This window comes from Ahaetulla prasina, chromosome 1, assembly GCF_028640845.1.
Source record: "Ahaetulla prasina isolate Xishuangbanna chromosome 1, ASM2864084v1, whole genome shotgun sequence".
NCBI lineage: Eukaryota > Metazoa > Chordata > Lepidosauria > Squamata > Colubridae > Ahaetulla > Ahaetulla prasina.
Window position 1 is genome coordinate 190,830,278 of NC_080539.1, and position 23,587 is coordinate 190,853,864.

General features: G+C 42.1%; 1 protein-coding gene across 12 annotated transcripts in view; it reads left to right on the forward strand.

Moving 5' to 3' along the window:
• Positions 1–23,587, forward strand: part of FN1 (fibronectin 1) — a 148,770-nt gene that overhangs the window by 31,449 nt on the left and 93,734 nt on the right. For all 12 annotated transcript variants that reach the window (XM_058185952.1, XM_058185959.1, XM_058185970.1 and 9 more), the window contains exons 13-15: positions 6,339–6,476; positions 11,199–11,323; positions 21,049–21,226. In XM_058185952.1, coding sequence (XP_058041935.1) covers positions 6,339–6,476; positions 11,199–11,323; positions 21,049–21,226 — 441 coding nt within the window. The remainder of the gene's footprint in view (positions 1–6,338; positions 6,477–11,198; positions 11,324–21,048; positions 21,227–23,587) is intronic.

Genomic DNA, 23,587 nt, shown 5'->3' on the forward strand with positions numbered 1-23,587 from the left:
TCCAATCTGCTTTCAAATCATTAAGTTGATTTTTCAATTTTCTGTAATTAGTCTTTATTAACGGCTTCCGCTTTTTCGCCGCTATTCCGTAAGTGGGGAGATAGATTATTCCTCTCCCTCCCCTCTCCTCTTTGCCATGTCTTTCAAGAAACTTTTTTTAAAAGTTCAGGAGATAAAAATATAAAAGGAATCTTTTTTCCAAGACTTCAGTTTCTCACTCAGATGATCGCCTCACTCTCTTTTCTTTTCTTCTTCTGTGTGGCTGTCCCGGCTTTTGACAGCTCCTAATGGCTGTCTTCCCACACCGCTGGGTCGGAGGCTAATGCTGGCACTTCAGGGAATTTGCGTCTTCCCTGTTCGCACTAGCCTGCGCCTTCATTCTTCACTGTCTCTACAGGACAGTTATGATCACCTGAGGATCCCCTAAATCGGCTGGGATATCAGCGTTATTCCAGAGCCCTGGAATTCCACGCCATACCGCCGTGATGCTGGTCACGCCCCCTCCTGATGCACTAGTTTAAAGTGCTCTTCCACCGTTTCACTGAATATGAGAATGTCATTCTGATAGACTAAGACCCCCTGGTAGAAGTGCTCATGCAGCATCTCAATTATTAGCTGCATGAAAACTGGGGGTTCCCTGTAGTCCGAATGGCATCACTTTGAACTAGAAACTGCCTAGTGGGCAGTTGAAGGCTTTTTCCCACTCATCTTTGATTCGACCCGATAGTAGGCCTCCCCTAAGTCCAGTTTGGTGATTTAGCATGTCCTTCATCAAGGGTAAGGGGTAGGTGTTCTCCATGCATTCCGCGTTAATTCCTCTAAAATCAATGCAAAGCCTCATAGACTCCTCTTTCTCTCTTTGAAAAGCACTGGGGTGGCCACCCTAGATTTGGTGGGCTGAATGAACCCCCTTGCAAGGTTGGTGGTGATGTACTTTCTCAGCTCTTCCATCTCCCTGGGGGTCATGGAATACATTTTCGGCTTGGATAGCTTGGCTCCGGGTACGAACTCTATTGTACGGTCGGTGGGTTGTGGGGGGTTTAAGGTGTTGCATTCGTGCTCTGGAAAGCAGCCCCGCAGGTGTGGGGAGCTTCTTGATTTGGTTTTTAGGAGTCGGGTTAATGTCAGGGTTCCAAGTAATAACAGAATCAAAACTCCAAGGCAGGCATCTTCCTCAAAATATAGATTTATTAGGTATATCATATTGGCACATCTGGGAAAACCTGACTCTAAACCCCCCTCAGGTTTCCCCCTAGTTAAAAGTAAAGTTTTCTTTCCTCTTCCCATGCAGTTTATCACATGGTCTAATCAGGTCATAATCCAAGGGACACTTGCTCTCAGATCCCACCGCCTTGCACCTGGTGGGAAAGTCCTTGGTTCTCAGAGGAAAGGATTTTATTTTGGCTACAATCCTCCAGCTATCTCTCCCTCCCCTCTCCTCTTTGCCATGTCTTTCAAGAAACTTTTTTTAAAAGTTCAGGAGATAAAAATATAAAAGGAATCTTTTTTCCAAGACTTCAGTTTCTCACTCAGATGATCGCCTCACTCTCTTTTCTTTTCTTCTTCTGTGTGGCTGTCCCGGCTTTTGACAGCTCCTAATGGCTGTCTTCCCACACCGCTGGGTCGGAGGCTAATGCTGGCACTTCAGGGAATTTGCGTCTTCCCTGTTCGCACTAGCCTGCGCCTTCATTCTTCACTGTCTCTACAGGACAGTTATGATCACCTGAGGATCCCCTAAATCGGCTGGGATATCAGCGTTATTCCAGAGCCCTGGAATTCCACGCCATACCGCCGTGATGCTGGTCACGCCCCCTCCTGATGCACTAGTTTAAAGTGCTCTTCCACCGTTTCACTGAATATGAGAATGTCATTCTGATAGACTAAGACCCCCTGGTAGAAGTGCTCATGCAGCATCTCAATTATTAGCTGCATGAAAACTGGGGGTTCCCTGTAGTCCGAATGGCATCACTTTGAACTAGAAACTGCCTAGTGGGCAGTTGAAGGCTTTTTCCCACTCATCTTTGATTCGACCCGATAGTAGGCCTCCCCTAAGTCCAGTTTGGTGATTTAGCATGTCCTTCATCAAGGGTAAGGGGTAGGTGTTCTCCATGCATTCCGCGTTAATTCCTCTAAAATCAATGCAAAGCCTCATAGACTCCTCTTTCTCTCTTTGAAAAGCACTGGGGTGGCCACCCTAGATTTGGTGGGCTGAATGAACCCCCTTGCAAGGTTGGTGGTGATGTACTTTCTCAGCTCTTCCATCTCCCTGGGGGTCATGGAATACATTTTCGGCTTGGATAGCTTGGCTCCGGGTACGAACTCTATTGTACGGTCGGTGGGTTGTGGGGGGTTTAAGGTGTTGCATTCGTGCTCTGGAAAGCAGCCCCGCAGGTGTGGGGAGCTTCTTGATTTGGTTTTTAGGAGTCGGGTTAATGTCAGGGTTCCAAGTAATAACAGAATCAAAACTCCAAGGCAGGCATCTTCCTCAAAATATAGATTTATTAGGTATATCATATTGGCACATCTGGGAAAACCTGACTCTAAACCCCCCTCAGGTTTCCCCCTAGTTAAAAGTAAAGTTTTCTTTCCTCTTCCCATGCAGTTTATCACATGGTCTAATCAGGTCATAATCCAAGGGACACTTGCTCTCAGATCCCACCGCCTTGCACCTGGTGGGAAAGTCCTTGGTTCTCAGAGGAAAGGATTTTATTTTGGCTACAATCCTCCAGCTATCTCTACCTCCCCCCTCTCATTCCCACAGCTCGACTCATCCCCGCTGTGACAGACCTGAAGGTGGAGAGGGAAAATGGCTCCAGGGCTGACAGGGTCCTTGAACCATTGGCGAAGGGCTGTCATAAAGTGGTTATAGCTCCACAGTTGGGAGATGTTGTCATTGTGGAGGGAATGCTGTTGCACCCTCTAGAACCATGGTGACCAATTTGGGCTTCTCCCATCTCCAGTTCAGCCCCATATCAGTTCAGCTGCATGTAGTTCCAGAGTTGCACCAGGAGGAACCCCAGTTATCCAGGGTCTCCACCATACTTCACCCCAAAGGCTGGGACCCAGTGCCTTTGAGGGGCAGTCCCTGCAGAGGACTGCATTAGTTGCGCTGGTGCCAGTTCAGGTAGAGCAGGTGCGACCCCCACTGTAATAGCTTCATCCCTGCCCTGCCCTGGGTGACACAGGAATCTTGGGTAGCCATCTGTGTGAGAGTTTCTCTTCTACTCCCCCTGTTGTATCAGGAACAGGCTCTGGTTCAGTATGGCTTCCTCAGGGGGGTCCTTCCCTGTGCCCCACACCTCTTACCCATCTGAGCCTGATAGACTTCTCATTGAAGTCCAGCTCCTCTTGCAATTCTGCCTCATCTCAAGCCCATTTTATCATACAATCCTTTATTAAATCTCTTTCAAAATCTATTTCTATCAACACATTATACAATCTCTTTATATGCCCCTGGGTTTGATTTCTAATTTGTTTAACCAAATTTTCTTCATTTTGAATAATACCAATTTTCTGATCTTCTTTCCATCTAGCCTTTAACTGTCCATATTGAAACCACGTATAATTCCTCCCTTCTTCTTTTAATGTATCCAAAGATTTTAGTTGTAGATTTCCCCTCTCATTATATAAAAGATCTTTATAAGTAATCATTTCTTGTTCCTGTTCTATATTTATATTCTCTACTGCATGCCGAGGACTTGCCCATATAGGAATTTTATAATTTAACTTATAATAATATTTTTTCCAGACACACAGAAGAGAAATTCTCAACACATGATTCTTAAAAGCTTTATCTACTTTCTTATCATACAATAAATATGCATGCCATCCATATAATAAATCATAAACTTCTATATTCAAAATCCTTTCTTCCGTCAAATTAAACCAATCACTAATTACAGAAAGAACAACTGCTTCATAATACAATTTTAAATTAGGCATTTTTAATCCTCCTCTTTCCTGTATATCTTGCATTATTTTCTCGCTTTTTTCCCTTCCCATATAAATTTATTAATTCCAATCTGCCATTCTTCCAAATTTTTATCTTTCTTAATTATTGGTATCATCTGAAACAAGAACAAGAATTTAGGCAAAACATTCATTTTTATAACTGCTATTCTCCCCAACAAAGATAATTGTAATTTTTTCCAAGTATTCATTTCCTTCTGAATTTTTTTCCATAACACATCATAATTATTCTTATACAATTTTACATTTGATGAAGTAAGAAAGACTCCTAAATATTTAACCTTTTTTACAATTTCAAATCCTGTTATTTCCTCTAGTTTTTCTTTCTGGTTCTTAATCACAGTTTTGGTTAACACTTTTGTTTTATTTTGATTCACTTTAAACCCTGAGACCTTTCCATATTGATTAATTACTTCCAACAAATATACACTTGAATTTATAAGCTGAGTCAACATAACAACCAAATCTTCTGCAAATGCTCTAACTTTATATTCATGTCTTCTAATTCTAATACCCTCTATCTTCCTTAACTCTCTTATCTTATCCAATAAAGGTTCCAAAGACAAAATAAACAATAAAGGTGATAAAGGACACCCCTGCCTTGTTCCTTTCGCAATTTTAAAACTATCTGTCAAACTACCATTAATTATTATCTGAGCTGTTTGCTCTCCATAAATTGCCCTAAGTATTCGTATAAAACCATTTCCAAATTGCATTTTGTCTGTTAATTTAAATAAAAATTCCCAATGCAAACGATCAAAAGCTTTATCTGCATCCAAAAATATAAACGCTGCCGGAATCTGATTTTTCTTTTCCAAATATTCCAATAAATTCACTATCTGCCTAACATTATTCCTCATTTGTCTCCCTTTTATAAAACCAGACTGGTCAGTATGAATCCTTTGTTGTACAATTTCCATTAACCTATTTGCCATTATTTTTGCAAAAATCTTATAATCATTATTCAAGAGTGAAATCGGTCTATAATTCCCAGGCTTAGTACAATCCTGATCCTCTTTTGGTATCAATGAAACAAAAGTAGTCTTCCACTCCTCCTCCCATCTGTATCTGATTAAATAATTTCGTAAGTGGACCAACTATCTCATCCTGTAAATTTTTATAATATATTGCTGTAAGTCCATCTGTGCCCGGGGATTTCCCTATTTTTAATTGCTTTATTACCAAAATAATTTCCTCAGAAGTTATAGGTCGATTCAACTCTTCCCTTTGTTCTTCCCTTTGTTCATTAGTTAAACCTTTACCTATATATTCTTCATTCATCTCACATTCATTTATAATCATTTCAGATTTTGTTAACTATCTTTCTCCTCAAATCTTTCTTCCACTTTTATCAATTTCTCTAATTATATTAAATTCAACCAATTTAATTTAATATCTGCTAAAACATTATTTAGTTGTGTTATATTCTTTATCTTGTTCTTCCAGTCTTCCCATTTATATATCTTCTTTTAGTTTACTAATCCATTCTTTCAATTCAATCTTAGGGAATTTCTCCATTCCTACCACCGATGTTAAAAGAGAAATTCCTGGCATTAGCTGGTATCTCAATTTATTTCATAATTCTATCAATTTTTTTAAAAAGGGATTTTGAATCCTCTTAGCAATTTTTAAAATATTCTTTTTAAACCAATATGTTTCTACAGGATCACCTATTTTCCTTAATTCTTTCAACTCTATATTCCTCCATATTAAATCTCTAGTTATTACTATAACATCTGGGACCATCTTTAATTGATTATCTACCCAATAATTTCTAATATTTGGAAGACCCAGCCCACCCTTTTTTAATGATTCATGCCATAATGCTTTACTTATTCTTGCTCTCTTACCTCCATTACAATACACTTCCAGCAACCTCTGTATTTGCTTTAATTCTTGATCCGAAAATTTAATTGGGATCATCCAAAACTTTACTTTTTGGTAAAACTTTCATTTTTATCATTGCAATTCTTCCAAACTATGATAATTTTACTTTCTCATATTTATCTATTTTATCTTCTATATCTTTCTTTAGCTTTTCATAATTTATTTTCTTTAACTCTTGAATATTTTTTGGGATGTCAGTAGCTAAGTTTTTAATACTATCTACTATTTTTAATTTGTATTTTCCTTTCAATACCTCCACTTCTTCTTTACTATGGTTATATATTTCCTCAGTGTGTTCTCTTCAAGTCAGAAAATAGAGTAACTCCCACAATATTTTATTTCAATCCGTTCAAAAGTAACTGATTGGGATCAGATTTGTATGTAAATTTCAGCAGCCATCCAAAGACCTGTTTATTCTCTAAGGCACCAGAACTCCACCCTTGTAATAGGCCTGAAATAACTATTTGGTGTTCTGTTTTTAGATCAGTGTCAAGATTCGGAAAGCCAGACCTTTTACCAGATTGGGGATTCATGGGAGAAGCATGCTCATGGAGTGAGATATCAGTGTTACTGTTATGGCCGGGGTATTGGAGAATGGCACTGCCAGCCTTTGAACACAGGTAAGAATCCAAATCTATGAATGAGGGAGACCACATGACTTGTTTTCACATAACTTATGGTATGCTTTCTAAGTACTTTATAATAACTTTCAAATCACCATTTTAAGTAGAGAGAGAGAAAAAAAATTCAGAAGTCTTTGAATCAAACATAAAGATCCTATAATTACATCATTGGCTTTGCTAATCAGACACATGACCACTCCTTTTGAAATAAGTAATGTTATACAAAGTACAGAAAAGAAATAATAATAATAATAATAATAATAATATTATCATTATTATTATTTGCATTTATATCCCGCCCTTCTCCAAAGACTCAGGGTGGCTTACCCTGTGTTAAGCAATAGTCTTCATCCATTTGTATATTATATACAATAATATATTGTATATATATATACAATATATTGTATATATATATATATATATATATATATATATATATATATATATATATATATATATATATATATATATATATTTATATATATATATATATATTATATATATATATACACACACACACACACACACACACACACAATATATTGTATATATATATACAATATATTGTATATATAATATATATACAATAATATATAATAATAAGAAATGGTCAAAGATCTTGATGTTTCCACTGTGTCCATATATCCACTGCCCTGTGTACTTTAAAATTCTCATGCTTTTGTTTTTGATGAACTCTATATTTTTTCCACTCTTCCCTTTCCTTTTGACATATTTACTGTACTTCAGATATTTGTTTTGCAGTTTGAGCCTCTTTCATTCTCCCTATGTGGCCTAACCAGTTCAATGTAACTTATGGTCACTCTCTTTTGTACTTAGTCCACATTTATTCAGCATTCTTGAATTAATTATTGAATTAGTTCAATTTAATTTATCTTTCTTGATCATTTTTCAGGCATTTATGCACACTGATGCCAATCACACAACTATTATTTCTCTTGTGGCACATACAACTCTGACTTGTATTTAACAAGGTGGGCAGAAACACACTCATGCAATCATTTCCACTTCTTTCTATAAATATACCATCACACACTACTGAGTTTTTGCATCATTTACAAATTTCTCCATCCATTTCCCCATCTTTAGTAACTTGCAGTTGTTTCTTATCAGACCCAATTGCTTTGACCTTTGATACATTAATTTTCAGACTATCCTCCTTAATACATCTAAAATTTGCTGCAGATCATTTAGGTTCTCATCCAACAATACCATAGCATCAGCAGCACTACTATATTTTCCATAAATATATTAAACAAACAAGAGGACATCACATGTTCTTGTCTCACTTCCTGACCAATGTTGAATTAGTGTTGAACTGTTCACACTTGCTTTACTTCCCTCCTGTATTGTTTTAATTATATTTAGCAATCAACCTTTGACTTCATATTCACCCAGAATGTTCTGTAATTCAAACCTATCATATGCTTTCTCTGAATTAATAAATGTAAAATACATTCTGTTTTGCACAGTCAGTGCATTTCTCAGTGATCTGAAAAGCAAAACTGAAATCTGTGTTGTACTACCCTAGTGTTGCTTGTTATCACATCTCATACCCTTTCAGTCAGAATTCTGCCAGATATCTTCCCAGGCACATTTACCAAGCCAATCCCCTGTAGTTTTTACATTAATTTTTCTACCTTTCTGTTTGCAGAAAGGGGAACAGTAATGACATTCTTCTAATCCTCAAGTACAGATGCAATCTTCATACACATAAGTTGCACAACCAGTCAATGAATAAACTTCACTCATAATTGACATGGTCTCCAGTTTCATGCCTGTAGCTTCACCATTTTTTTAAAAAAAAATTATTTGTCAAGAACTCCTTATAGACCTTTTAGGAATGGGTTGAGGTCAGCAGTAGACAGTCTTAGGTTAAAATTTTGGGGGTTTTGGAATGAAACCACAGAGTCAGGTAGTGCATTCCAGGCATTGACAACTCTGTTGCTGAAGTTGTACTTTCGGCAATCGAGTTTGGAGCGGTTCACTTTAAGTTGGTATCTATTGTGTGCTCTTGTATTGTTGTGGTTGAAGCTGAAGTAGTCACTGACAGATATGACATTGTAGCAGATAATTTTATGAGCTATGCTTAGGTCATACCAAAAGTGGCGTAGTGCTAAGTTTTCTAAGCCCAAAATTTCAAGTCTGATGGCATAAGGTATTTTGTTGCGAGCAGAGGAGTGGAGGACTCTTCTTGTGAAATATTTCTGGACACATTCAATTGTATTAATGTCCGATATGTATATAATGATCGCAGCTGCATCATTAGCCATTTCAAACCCCTCCAATCCATACATGCAGCAGACTGATACCCACTATGAAGAGGTAGCACGACCACGAACGCGAAGCCAAACAACAGCAATGCAACTCACCAACTCAAATCCCCCTGCAACTCAGACTAACCTGAGCACAACCAAGCCCCCCCACCAAACAGAACATACCCCCATCCAATCAGAGCACAGCCAACCCCACCATCCAATCAGAGCACAGCCAAACCCCCAACCAATCAGAACACATCTCCACCCAATCAGAACACAGCCAAGCTCCCAACCAATCAGTTCAAACCCCCACTAGCAGTTAAAAGAAAGAAACAGCTGCGATCATACATTGCTCCTAGAAGCACGAAGCTGTAAACACCAGCCTGAAGATGATGAATGAGACTTTGTTGAAACGTCGCCAAGACACTTCCAATTTTACGTGGGAGAAAACCCAAATAACCAAAGACACCTCCCTCTCTCTCTCTCTCCTTCTCTCTTTCTCTCTCTCTCTCTCTACACACACACACACACACACACACACACACACGGAAATAACAGAGTCTTGCTTTGGGACTTGGGATACTTTTGAAATGGGGGTTTTTATGGAAGCTTTTTAAACATTCCATAGGTATTCCACTTATCCAAACTAATACATAAAATGGAGAACATTTTAAAAAAGAAGAGTTTAATTGCTAAAATAATAGATATTTTTGCAGAGTAAGTTATTTTGGTGATGTACTAAAGGAATTTCTGTCTTTCACAAAATTCTGTAGGCTCATTCAGTTACTAAATTAATCAACATTTAACTGGGAAATTTATGTAGGTGATTATAAAACTCAAATAAACTAAAAAACCGAGCTGGGGATTTAGTGACCTTGACTACTTTTGAGTGATGTCAGCTAATCAGTAAAGGTGTTGAATTGCAGAGTAAGCAGACACTTTTTAATTAAGCATGTAATTAGATTATGATACTTTGTATCGTGAAAATCCAGGAAATTAAGCTAATTGACCAAACTACAATTGTTAATAGAGTTCATTGTGGAATGCCATGGAGGTCTGGCTATGCCCAGCCTTTGAGGACCCTATTCTTGCTGAAAATAAAAAGATAACATATAAAAACAAAATGAGAGCTTCTAAAAAGGAGGTAATATAATGTTTTTTAGAAAAATAAATTTTAAAAAGAAAATGGCCATACAAATGCTATAAACAAATCAATAGACCAGAGAGAACCATGTGGTATAAATACAGAGGTTTATATTCTGCAGTGAATGGCAACTAAGATGGGGTTTTTAGGTTTAAAAACATAGAAGAGGAATTTGATTGGGACTTTCCTTTCCAAGCTTCTACTTTTCACTTGTTTCCCACTCATGGGGGAGTATTTTTTCCCCAGTGCTTAAGGCTGCATGTGGGGGAGTGATTTTGGTGGGAATTGCAATCAAGCATCATCTCACTGAAAAACCTTAGATATAGCTGCTGGTTTCCCACATGCGTATAACATAAAAGATAGATTCAGTCTAATTTTTTCACCTGGATGTAAGGATCATAAAATAGAAATCCAGAAACCTTTCAAGAATAAATAAACAACCATGGAATAAATTTTGTTTGTTGCTTAAGGCACCAGGATAGAATGAGGAAGATCATGCGTTCTATTCCCATCTTAGCCATAAAAGCCGGCTGGGGGGCTTTGGGTCAGTCTCTGTCTCTCAGCCCAACTCATCTCATAGGATAATTGTTGTGGGGAAAAACAGGAGGAATATGTTTGCCATCTTGAGTTATTTGTAAAAATCATAAAGGTGGGTTCCAAATAAATAAATATATTATAGAAAGATGCACAAATAAGGCTACAGGATTTCCAGATGGCAGCAAAGAGATACAGAAAAGTGCTACCATCTCACCATCCCTTGATTTTTTACAATCCAAATCTTTAAGCCTCAGCATTAGTAAAGCTCTGTTCTGATGAAAAAACACAGTGGCTTTGAAAAACATTTACTTATGTATTCTTATGTAACAGCAGCTCTCAACTGGGCGCCAGTTCTTAGTATTTATACTCAAGTACAGCTTCCCTCCTACCCATAGAGCCTTAGTTTTAAACAAATATTAGTACATAGTTTAAGTAAACACCTTTTTTCCTTTCATACCATTTTCCTGTCAGTTGTCTAGGGGACCAGTTCCTAAAACGAAAGGAAAGAATATTTAAAAGTCCCACATATAGAGTCCTAATTTTTCATGCCTAAACTCATTGACAGGAAAGATGATATACCTTTTCTTTGCACCTCTTCCTTAATCAGTTTGGCTACAGATCTCATTGCAAAGGTAACTAAAAGTGAAATATTTTGTGAAAACTAGTTTATGAAAATCAGGATATTCTACTGGTAGCCCAAATTGGAAGCATCATTAAGAGGTAGCAAAGAGACTAAACTAATAAGGATAATCTTAATTTTAGGTTCCCCTGGTCACCCTGTTCAGGTGATTATCACAGATGTTCCAATTCAACCTGATTCTCATCCTATCCAGTGGATTGTACCTGAGTCCTCCCACATTTCCAATTATATTCTTCGCTGGAAACCGGTAAGCCTTTTTGTCATATGTTGATCAACTTTTTCTTAATTCATCACAATTTATTTTTTTATTTCTAGGTTTAGATTTATGTTAATACTTGGCAGTGCTTTCTAATTTGGCTAAGGACATACTCTCTGTGTTGCAAGGGATTGGGTCAGTGGTGGAATCTGAACTGGTTTACTACCGGTTTTCTGGCTGCGCATGCGTGCTGCGCTCCTGCATGCACAGTGCACACCTGCATGTGCAGTGTGCACCTTGCACTAAATGCAAAGTGCGCCCGCCCATTCAATGCACACCAAAAGGAGGCATGGGTAAGAACAGCATGGGGGTGGGGGGGGTGATCAGCTGTGGCACGAGATCTTTTTTTTTTACTTTTAAAAGCATATATTTACAACCAATTCGGCCAAATAGGTTGTAAAAAATTGCTTTTAAAAGGTAAAAAAAAGGCTCTGACAATTGCGCGGCTCAGCTGTGATCGTCAGAGTCTCTTTTTTTTACCTTTTAAAAGCATTTTTTAAAAGAAGCGGCAAGTGAGGAAGCAGGGGACCGCGCATTGGGTGGGATGGGCGGGGGCAGGGATTTTTGCTACCAGTTCTCCGAACCACCCACTGCTATCGCCACTCCTGGATTGGGCTGTGTGTCAGGATTGATGCCTTAAAAGAACCACCTCTTTTTCTGGACTTTAGAAAAAGTGTGTTCCCTTTAGAAGGTTGGTTCTTGAAGCAAGTAACAGAATTTATAAAGCAAAGATAACATTATTTATTTTGGGAGACAGTGGCACAGTGGTTTAATGATGCTGGAGTTGCCGGCAGGGTACAAAACAGGGTGAACTCCCACCGCTCACTCCCTGGCTTCTGCCCATCCAGCAATGTGAAAGCACGCAATATTGCAAGTAGATTAATGGGTACCACTTTGGTGGGAAAAACTAATTACATTAATGTGTGCAGAGAGCAGAAGCTGGAGCACTGAACCTGGCTGGACATGAGGTATTCCAGCACAAGGCGAAGTGAGACTGGCAGAGATGCCTAGAAGAGCCAACAACCTGAGCGAACGTTGCTAGTTAGCTTGGTGTAAACTAGTTCACCCTCTGTGGTATGCCAAGGATAGATTTTCCTGACATTATATGCAATAAAATACCATGTTTCCTTGAAACTAAGACATGTCCAGATAATAAGCCCAATTGGACTTTCGAGAGAATGCGGTAAAATAAGCCCTTCGCCAAAATAAGCTCCCCATACTTAAATGCGTGCGCAGCTGCTGCGCAAACAACACAACGTGAGAAGGCGAGGCCGGAGAGAGGGAGGAAGGGAGGGGGAACATGCCCCACGTGCCTCACACGTACCTGCCATCCATGCGGAACAGCCTTTTCTGTGAGCTGAACACAACGCTGCCACTCAGAAGAAGAAGAGAGAAAGGAGGCTGTGTGAAAGAGCCTATTTCTGATGTTCTTCTCCTCCTGGGCGGCAGCAGTGCATTCAGCTCCCCAGATCTCGCTTGTTGATCTCGGCCGGCGAGGGGGAGTGGCAGGTGGGGAGGGATGGGGAAGGAAGGAAGTGGAATGGTGTGTTTTGGCTTTCCACCTACTGTTCTACAAAGTGTGCGAGCAGGTTAGTAGGGTTCTACTTTTTTCTTTTTTTCATATAAAGTGCACTGTGAACAGAACATGGGTCAGATTGCTCTCCCCTGTCTTAACTTTGGCTGCCTCCGCCACGTGCAGAGGAACATGTCGAATTTATCTTCTTGCTGAAAGACCCAGACTTTTCTTTCTAAAAGGTGCCATGACTTGAACTCTCGAAACCTCTCGCCGGAAGTGTTTTCTTGGATGGCGTGAGCCCCTTCCTCTGCGGTGGGCTTTTTCCAGTGCACTGCGCCAACATTTCACATATGGGTTTATCTGTCATTTATTTGCTCAAGACTGAATGTAATTTTTTTTTCTTTCCATTACCACGCCTCCTGTTTCCTGTGGTCTTCAGTCTTTTTCACTCAGTCTATCTATCAAGAATTGCATTTCAGTTCTCTGGCAAATAGATACCAGATTAATTTATTTTCCTTTTTGTTTTCTTTTGGATTGTTTGGTTTTCAGTTTTATTTTTTATTTGAATTGTTACTGGATACTGGAACTGTGCATCTGAAAGAGTTAGGAGATATTGATCTCCTTAGCTGCTGGTGGTGGGTTAGACGTCTCTGGGAACTCCAGGTCATCTTCCCCCACCCTGGTTGGTTTTTTTGGAAGCAGCATTCCGGAGTTGTGTCCTGTTTGGGTGCCTCCATTGTTTAAATTGCCGCCGGTGTGTGTGGGGCAGCTGGTTGTTAACTGAGCCCCTACCACCATTGCAGCTCCAGTCTACTTCTGAGCGGCTCCAGAGTCACTGACCAGGACGCTGGTGCAAACTCCGATGACCAGGAAAGGCTTCGCGGCGCTTGGGAGGCTTGGTTTTGCCTCTGCGCCTATTTGAGTTGCTGAAAGACAGCAGCGGCACTTCGAAGTGGCAGTTTTGATCACACCTGCCATTTTTGGGAGGGCGAAGCGGTTTTGCACCAAAAACAGCTGTTTTCAATTTGCGCAGGCGCAGGGGGGTTCTTCCTGCTAGGGCTCACCATTTTGGACGTTGTCTGGGCATTCTCTGGGCATTGTCAGAGCGTAAAGGGCCAGGAATCTCAATTATTAATTTGGAAGGCTGACTTAGCATCTGAACTTGCAAAGCAGTGTTTAAGAATCATTTGATTCTGTGCTTAATTGCCTGGTCATTTTTGTGCCTTGGATCTTTCTGCTGGCTGAATATCTTGCAGTCTCTATTGGTGCTAGGAGCAGCTTCTTTCAGGACAGGTTTGCCTGGGAGCAATATGGACCTTATTTACTGTGATAATTAAGCCCAATCATCCTTTTGAGCTGGCATTATCTATATGGTGATTGGGAATTTCCCTTGCCATAATTTCTTCTGGCTACAGACATATTTCTTGAAGGAAACAATTTCTGGACTTATTGGAAAGGTGGTTTTTTATATATACCTTCCATTCTCTGTTTATCATGTCTGATTCTGATGTATCTTCTGACTTGGAGCATACTGTCAGCCCTCCAAGGCTTCATAGGGCCACACACGCTGGTTCTAAATGTACTGCTAAATCTACCAGAAGTAAGTCAGCCAAGGCTAGACCTTCATTAGGAGGATTTGCAAAACGGTCTGCAGTGGCAGACAAAGATGCGGGCAGGTGTCACAAGGCCTTAGAGAAACAATTTGATAAGGCAGAGCGCACTGCTTTGATTGCAGAACATCTGCGTGCTTCTATGTCTGAAGCCATATCAGATGTTCCAGCTATTTTACTTCCATTGCAACCTGTTGCTGCTGCTGGAAGCCAAAATTGGGCTGCATCTGAGGCTGGGGTTTCCTCTCAGCCATTATCTGAGGTTGCGCACACTGATCCTGTGGGGATCGGTGGAGACTATTGGATACTTGGCACCAGGGCCTCAGGCTCCTGAGGCCACGTTTATTCTGACAGCAGCGGGGTTATGTGCAGAAGAAGGGTCTTCCTCTGATCAACCATTGGATATTCAGGCTTTGATTTCTAACACCCTGTCCAGAATGCTGGCAGCGGTGATTCAGCACACTAGTCAGGTGCCTTTGATGGCGACCAGACCTCATCAGCAATTGCAACCTGCTGTGGCAGGCAGACCTGCATCCCCTTCACAGCACGATTCCTCCAGCACTGAGGCATCATCGCGGGGGGATGATTGCCTGGATAATCTGGAATTTTCTGAAGATGAAGGGTTGTGGCCCGGTAGGCTGGCATTTATAGGGCAGTTTTGCCCATTGCTTTTTAAGTCCTTACTTAATAAGGCAAAGGTGGCGACCAGTATGGGACTGCTTGAAGAACCACAGGAACAATGTCTAGAGGTTCCTTCTCCTAATGACAACTTGTTTCTTCTCCCAAAGAAGGAACAGGAATTCATTTCTTATCCTAAACTATTTTCTGAGGTCATTCAATGGCCATGGAGTCAGCCTGGTTCGCTTGCGGCTCCTAGTGCCCATGACAAGAAAGTTTATTGTTCGGCTCCCGAACTTGTGGAGTCACTCCTTTTGCCCCGGTGGCTGCTCTGACTTCTTCCACTCTTCTTTCCAACGATATGGTGGAAGGTCTTAAGCCTGAGGATCAGAGAGCAGAACTGACATTTCATAAGTCTCACAAGGCAGCTGTTTGGGCCATCAAGGCCGCTACATCGGCCTCATTTTTTAACCAGGCTCCTTGGTTTGGCTTTGTCAATTACAGGAACAGCTTCCACAGGATGACATTGGGCTGCATCAGAAGGTTATTAAACTGATTGCAGCCACTGAATATTCGGCTGATGCATCTTTGTATGCTGCAAAATTTGCTGTTACATCATGTCTGCTGTTATGGCTTCGCAATTGGAAGGCTGACATGAAGTCAAAGTGGAAACTTGCTTCAGCCCCTTACAAGGATTCGGCCCTGTTTAGAGAGGCTTTGGACCCGGTTTTTATTGAAGATAAGGGCAAGCGGAAGGTGTTGTCTTCATTTTACAAGAGAACCGATTGCAGATATTTGCCTTACTCTCAACGGCAGCCATTTCACCAGGAGCCTGGGGCCAGTGGGTCCTATTTCCAGCGATCCTATTCACAAGGCTTTGACAGGATCTTTGACAGACAGTCTTTCTGGGATTGGAGTAGATGTCAAGCTCCACAAAAGAAGCACTTTCAAGGGGACGGGATGAGGCCCTCTTGTTGTGGCAAGTGACGCCCAGCTGTCACTTCCAGTTGGCGGTTGTCTACAACATTTCCACCACCAGTGGGCGTCCTCCATGACAGATGCTTGGATTCTTCGGATGGTGGAGTATGGCCTCACCTTGGAATTCTGATCCACCCCCCCCCAACCACTACCTGCATTGTCTGGTTTCCCACTGCCCAGCAAGAAACAACTCATGGAGGCCGAGATCCAACATCTGTTGGATATCAGGGCCATCGAGCTGGTACTAAAAGGTCAAGAAAGAGCAGGCTTCTATTCCATCCTTTTCCTAGTACCCAAAAGTTCGGGGGGATGGATAGGAATATTGAATCTCAAACAACTCAATCAGTTCATCGTATACAGGAGATTCAAAATGCAATCCTTGAAATCTATTCTGGGTTGCATAAGAGAAGCGGGCCTGTTGCAATCAGTGGATCTCAAAGAGTCCCGATCAACCCGGTGCATCGTAAATTTCTACGCTTTGCATATGCCAATCGCCATTTCCAGTATCGGGCCATGCCGTTCAGTCTTTCGTTGGCACCTCGGATGTTCACCAAATTGCTGGCGGCAATGGCAGCGTTTGTTCGGGTGGTTCCACATGCATCCTGTGTTACTTTGATGACATTTTGATCGTGTTGTCTTCCCAATCGTAGGCCGCAAAGGACAGCGAGACTGCTTTGTATTCTGCAACTCCATGGGTTTACCATCAATTTGCCAAAGAGTCACCTGCAGTCTTCCACCCGCATTCTGCACTTGGGAGCGGTAATAGACTTGCTCAAGGGCCAGGTTTTCCTGTTGCCCGACTGTTCTCACAGCAACAAGGATTTGGCATCACAAGTAGTCTCCAGCAGGTCAGTTTCTTTGCTTCTGCTGTCCCACTGCTTGGGAAGATGATTTCCTATATAGCCATTGTACCCTAGGCTTGCCGTCATGCTCGTCTACTACAGTGGTTCTTGCTGCCCTTCCAGAAGGTGGGGCGCAGCAATTCAAAGGCCAAAGTGGTCGTGACATCTCAGGTTCAGGCCTCACTTCACTGGTGGACTTCGGCAGTGCTGCTTCGGGGGTTTGTGTTCCAGGAACCCAACTGAGTCGTTCTGACGACGGATGCGAGTCTCCAAGCCTGGGGCGCACACCTTCTGCCCCAGGTGGCTCAGGGCCACTCGTCCCCAGTGGAACGGACGAACAGCATCAATTTTCGGACCAAGGTGACAGGTCAGCATGTACTGATTTTGACAGACAATATGGCCACGAAGGCACATATCAATTGAGAAAGGGGCACTCGGTCCAGAGCATTGATGGCTGAGGTGGAGAGGCTAATGTGTTGGGCAGAAAAGTACATGCTATCAGTGAGAGCAGAACACATTTCCAACTCCTCCAATGTCAAGGTGGACTGGCTGAGCAGAGTGTGCCTAGACCTGAACGAGTAGTGATTATATCCTCAGTTATTCCAGGACCTGTCTCAAAGGTTTGGAGTCCCAATCCTTGACCTCTTTGCCAGCCTGGAGAACGCAGCTGCTGAGGTACTTCTCCAGGTTTCAAGTTCCAGGAGTGGAGAATCACAATGCCTTTTGTTGCCACTGGCTTTGGGGACTCCTCTATGCGTTCCCGCCCATACCACTCATTCCATGGGTGATTCGAAAACTGTTGGCTGAATGAGCAGAGATTCTTCTCATAGCTCCTCATTGGCCTCGCCAGTCTTGGCTTGCCGATCTGGTCAGCCTTTCTGTGTCCACTCCCTGGAGGTTTCCACTGGACAGGATTTCTCTCAGCCAAGGGCCGTCCTACACCCAGAGCCCCAGTGGCTCCAATTGACCGTCTGGCATTTGAGATGATCCTCCTGAGCAAAGTGAACCTTTCCAGCAAGGTGATCCGCACAATGCAGGCATCACGACAAACAGGATTTATGATGCTTCCTGGCGAGCTTTCTGTCGATGGTGTGCTAAGGAACATGTGGACCCTACATTGGCCTCAGTTCCAGAAGTGCTGGAGTTTCTGCACATGAGGCTGGACAAAGGTTTAGCTGCTGCCACTTTACATCAATAGGTGGCTGCCTTATCGATGATATTTACTTGTGTCTCTTACCATTCCCTGTCTCAACATCTGAGGGTTTGTTGTTTCCTTCAAGGAGCTGCCAATCTCAGTCCCCCTGTGGTGCACCGTTCCTCTATGTGGGATCTGTCTCTTGTTCTTCAGGCTCTGACGTCTTCTCCATTTGAGCCTCTGGGCTCCATCAATCTCAGCTTTCTGACTCTCAAGGTTGCCTTTCTTCTAGCAATTACATCAGGTAGGAGAATATTGGAACTGGTGGCCTTATCAATTTGTAAAGACCTTTATATTTTCTGTACTAACAGAGTTGTCTTACGTATGGACCTGGCTTTTCTCCTCAAGGTGAACTCTTGGTTTCACTGGGTGCAGGAGCTCATTCTTCCTGATTTTTGTCCAGATCCACATCATCCGATGGAAGTACAATGGCATATGCTAGACGTTCGCAGGGCCTTCTGTAGGTACATCAAACAGACAGCTTCCTTTCATTGGACTGAAGCCTTGTTTGTATCCTTTCACCCCTCATCTATGGATCAGAAAGTTTCCTCTTCTACGATGGGATGGTGGCTCGTAAAGCATATGAGCTGAAGGCGAAACCTTTACCTGGATGCATTTTGGCTCATTCTACTTGTAGTGCGGCTACCACAGCTGCTTTGGCCATTCAAGCTTTGGTTTTGGACATTTGTAGAGCGGCCACATGGTCGTCATTGTCATCTTTCATCAGACATTTCATCTTTCATCAGACGTTACAAATTGGGCACTTTTGCCTCTGCGGAGGCATCTTTTGGAAGGAGAGTTTTGCAAAGTGTTATTTCCACCCAGGACCAGGGGATCAGTCAGGTTCCCACCCAGAGTCCGTAAGCTTGGGTATGTCCCATACGTGGAATGTCGGAGCAGTGCACTGAAAATGGACATTGACTTACCTGAATGTCCATTTTCTGGGCGTTGCATAGACATTCCAACCTGGCCTGTAGGCTTCCTGATCCTGGCAGGGGTGGGTGTTCTTTCTTTTGTCTCCTTCTACTGCAGATTCTTGGATGACTACGCCTTCGTGAAAAAGACTGAAGACCACAGGAAACAGGAGGCATGGTCATGGAAAGAAAAAAATTACAATCAGTCTTGAGCAAATAGATGACAGATTAACCCATACGGGGAATGTCTGCGCAGCGCCCTGAAAATGGACATTCAATTAAGTCAATGTCCATTCACCATGGCCCTTGGACTTGCAACTCTGATTGGGAGCACCTGGCCCATCTCTCTCTCGCATCGCCTTTCCAGGAAACAGGTTTCCATCCCAGACCGCCATGCCTGCCAAATGGGCCCTTCGTTCCCATGCAGGCTGAGAGCCACTGGAGGGCTGCGTGGAGACATGTGAGAGGGGCTTTCTTCTTTTCTCATGAAGCCGCACTATGTGGACCAGCAGTTGGGATGGACATCCCACCCAGGGATTTCTGCTCAGGAGCATGCCAATTTTCCTTGCCGATTGAAGAGTTCCTTCCTTCCCCTTCTGTTGGGCTGATGGGAACTGGTCGAGATTCCAGATGATCCTGAAAGAAAGATGCCGGGTTCTTGAAATCAAGCCTGCATGTGGCGGAGGCAGCCAAAGTTAAGACAGGGGAGAGCAGTCTGACCATGTTCTGTTCACATTGCATTTTATATGAAAAAAAAAAAAAGTAGAATCCTACTGAAGATGCACTAACCTGCTCGCACAGTTCGTCGGACTGTAGGCGGAAAGAGGAGTACCAAAACACACCATTCCATTTCCTTCCTTCTCCACACCTCCCCACCTCCCACTCTCCCTCACCGGTTGAGATCGGCAAGCCAGATTTGGGGAGCTGAATGTGCTGCTGCTGCCTGGAAGGAAAAGAACGTCCACGTGGATGGCATGTGTGGGGGGGCATGTTCCCCCCCTTCCCCCCACACCTCGCTTTCTCATCTTGTGCTGTTTGCATGGAAAGCAATGAAAAAGCTGCCACAATTGCTGGAGGCAGTGGCCTGAGCGGCACCAGTGAAGCAGCTGGTCGGCACTCCAGGGCCGAGGTTTAGGGATAAGATCCCCTGATAATAAGGCCAAGGCCATATTTTGGGGGGTCAAAAGAAAATTTGTTTTATTTTTGGGGAAACACGATAATAAAATAAAATACATAATTTATTTTCAACAAAGCCACTTGGCTGGAATAATAATAGATGCTGTGATTTAATTACGTCAGGATTGGATGTTATGTTTATCTTCCCCTCTCTCCTTCTGGATTTTTGATATTTTGGTACTTGAGCTGTGCATATTTTTTATCTTAGAGTAATTAAACACTTCCCTTTCTTTTCTTGTTTTTTTTTTTTTGAGCAAATTGTGTATCGTATTCTAATTGAGCAATTTATCTCATCAGATCTCATTTTCAACTATTGTCACATTTGCCATCCTTTACAAAGAGTATAAATTCATTTTATTCATTTTCTCATTTCTGACTGTTAATGAAGGTGTTAATGAATTTTTCATTGGCTTTTCATTGGATGGTTTAATAAGCTCTATTTTGGTCACATTCCTCTATTTTAGGATAGAAAAGTGGTTGTGTGCAGTCAGATTTTAGGACTGTTTCAGTTCTCACAGGATTCAGTGGAAAGCTTTCCTGCACAAGTTTGTTCTCTCTGGCCAAACTCTTTTTTTACCAATCTTTGTGAGATGCCATCAACTTGTCCAACTTCCACATAACTCACATTGCAGTCCCAGAAATCCATTTCTCCCCCTCTTCCACTGAAATGCACATAGAGTTTGAAGACAAGAATTAGTATTTGCTCTGTGTTTTTGCAGATAATTTTTTGTTCTTTTCCAAATATTATTGCTAAAATAATCTGATAGAAATGAAAGCTAGTAGCAATAACCACAGTAGAAAGAAACATTGCAAAATTCTGTTACTGAGTATACTCATGCTGATATCCTTTATGTTTAATTCCATTAGAAAAATTCTGGAGTGCAGTGGAAAGAAGCTAGAATTCCAGGCTATTTAAATTCCTACACAATCTCAGGTCTGAAACCTGGTGTCCTTTATGAGGGACAGCTTATAAGTGTGCAGCATTATGGTCAGAGAGAAATCACCCGTTTTGAATTCACTACTTCTAGTACAACAGCTATTTCATGTAAGTGTTTTGATTTGTCTTTATTGCATTTTATTACACTGGACTGTTTATTTGCATTAGTAGTCCTTGACTTATTACTATAATTGAGCCCAAAATTTCTGTTGCTAAGTGAGACAGTTGTTAAGTGAGCTTTGCCCCATTTTATGATATTTTTTGCCACAGTTGTTAAGTTAATCACTGCAGTTGTTAGTGATGCAGTTGTTAAGTGAAACTGGTGTCAGCATTCCAGAAAAACCCAACTCCAATTAAAAACTCCGAGGCAAGCATTTTTCCCAAAGTTCCATTTATTAGAGTTGGTATACTGGCACATCTGGGAAAACCTGAATCTGAGAGTTCTGGGTTTCTTCTCAGTAAATCAAAACCCCCAAAACCATCCCCTCACTCATCAGTCCATCGCATGGTCCAATCACCATCCGTCCCATCTCAAGACATCACTCCAACCACTCCTTCTCCAGATGCAGGATTGTCCTGACCTTGACTGAAAGGAAGAATGCTATTTTGTCTAACTACATTCCCTCTCCTAAATCCCCCCTCCTACTTCCCACACACAAGAAGGTGGCAGCATGGAAGCTTCCAGGGCTAATATGGCTTCCAAAGCTGACAGGCGTCCCCCCCGAAGAAAAAACACACCTTGAAAATAAAATAGAAAAAACACAAAAGAAAGGGTTAACACACTGTACTTACCCCCCCTCTCCCCCCCTCCAGGAAGACCCTTTGGCTTCTCAGGAAATTTATCATGAAATTGTTTTACTAGTCTATCAGCTTTCACATCCCAACTTTTCACCCAAGTAGCTTCAGACAACGGGTACCCTTTCCAGTGTACCAAATACTGTAACCAACCCCTGTGTAATCTAGAGTCAAGGATCATCTTAACTTCATAATAAGTCTCCCCTTGTACTATTAAAGGCAGCGGGGGCGGGAGCAGCTGGTAGGGATCTTAAATTAGAATCCATTGCTGATTTCAATAAGCTACTGTGAAACACTGAATGCACTTTCCCCAATATGCGAGGGAGGCTAAGTTGGAGAGTTATGGGGTTAATCACTTTCGCTATAGGGAAGAGACCTATGAATTTGGGTCCAAACTTCTTGCTAGGTAACCTCAATTTTAGGCATTTGGTGGACAAATACACCTTGTCTCCTATTAGGAAAGGTGGTTGGAGAGACCTGTGCTTGTCTGCCTGGGCCTTATATTTCTCCGCTGATTCAGCTAAAGCTTTCTTAGTATTCTCCCAACCCTTTTGTAATGAAGTTATCCATTCTGTTGGGAACATGGAAGTGGGTGGCTCTCTAGGCAACTCAGGCATCAGCATGAAATCCATGCCAGAAGTTATTTGAAAAGGGATCAACCTTGTACTCCTATGTACTGCATTATTATAAGCCACCTCTGCGAATGGTAACAATTCTGCCCAGTTCTCTTGTTGATAATTTACATAACATCTGATGTATTGTTCCACCATGGCATTGGATCGTTTCATGGATCTGTTGGTAGCCAGATGGAATGCTGAGCTAAGTCCCTGGGGTGACCCAATGGACCTCAGGAACTCTTTCCAGAATTTAGCAGTAAATTGGACCCTACAATCTAATATTATTAGTCGCAGGATGCCATGAAGCCTGTAGATGTGCTTCACAAAAAGTTTCGCCAGCTTTTTGGCAGAAGGCAATCCGTTGCAGGCACTAAAGTATGCTTGCTTGGAGAAAGAGCCATGACAGTCCAAATCACTGTATTTCCTCCACTGTCCGGGAGTTCGACAATGAAGTCCATTGCAATCTCTTCCCAGGGTTTTGTGGGTTCGGCCATGGTCTGGAGAAACCCAGGGGGTTTCCCTGGTCTGGACTTCATGGTGGCACAGATTTTTACGTCGTCCTCTACATCGGTTTTCATCGTTGGCCACCAGAATTGTCTTCTAGCCAAATGAAGGGTTTTTAAAACCCGAAGTGGCCCCCTAGTTGAGAATCATGATTACGCTTTAGCACCAGGAGTCGCCTGCAGCTGGGCACATAAATCTTACTCCTCTTCTAAGCCAGTTCCTCCCTTAAAGTTAAGTCCATCTGGTTTTCCTTAAACCACGCATCGTTTGAAAGTGTCACTTTTAGCTCTGCTGTCAACTTGTCTTCAGGGAGGTCGGAACCACGGCGCGTTTGCGCTGTAGTGCGAGCTTGGGTTGCTGGTTGGGTTTCAGAGATCATGGCGTGAACTACCTCTTCCCGTTGGCGGTCAAATTGGGCTTCCTAGATAGGGCAGCCGCTAATAACTCCCCCCCCCCGTAAATTATTTCAGGTTGAAGTTGAAGCATTTGAAATATGAGCCCAGCTAACTTGTTTGGGGAAAGCTTCCAAGGGGTCTTTATTTATTTATTTATT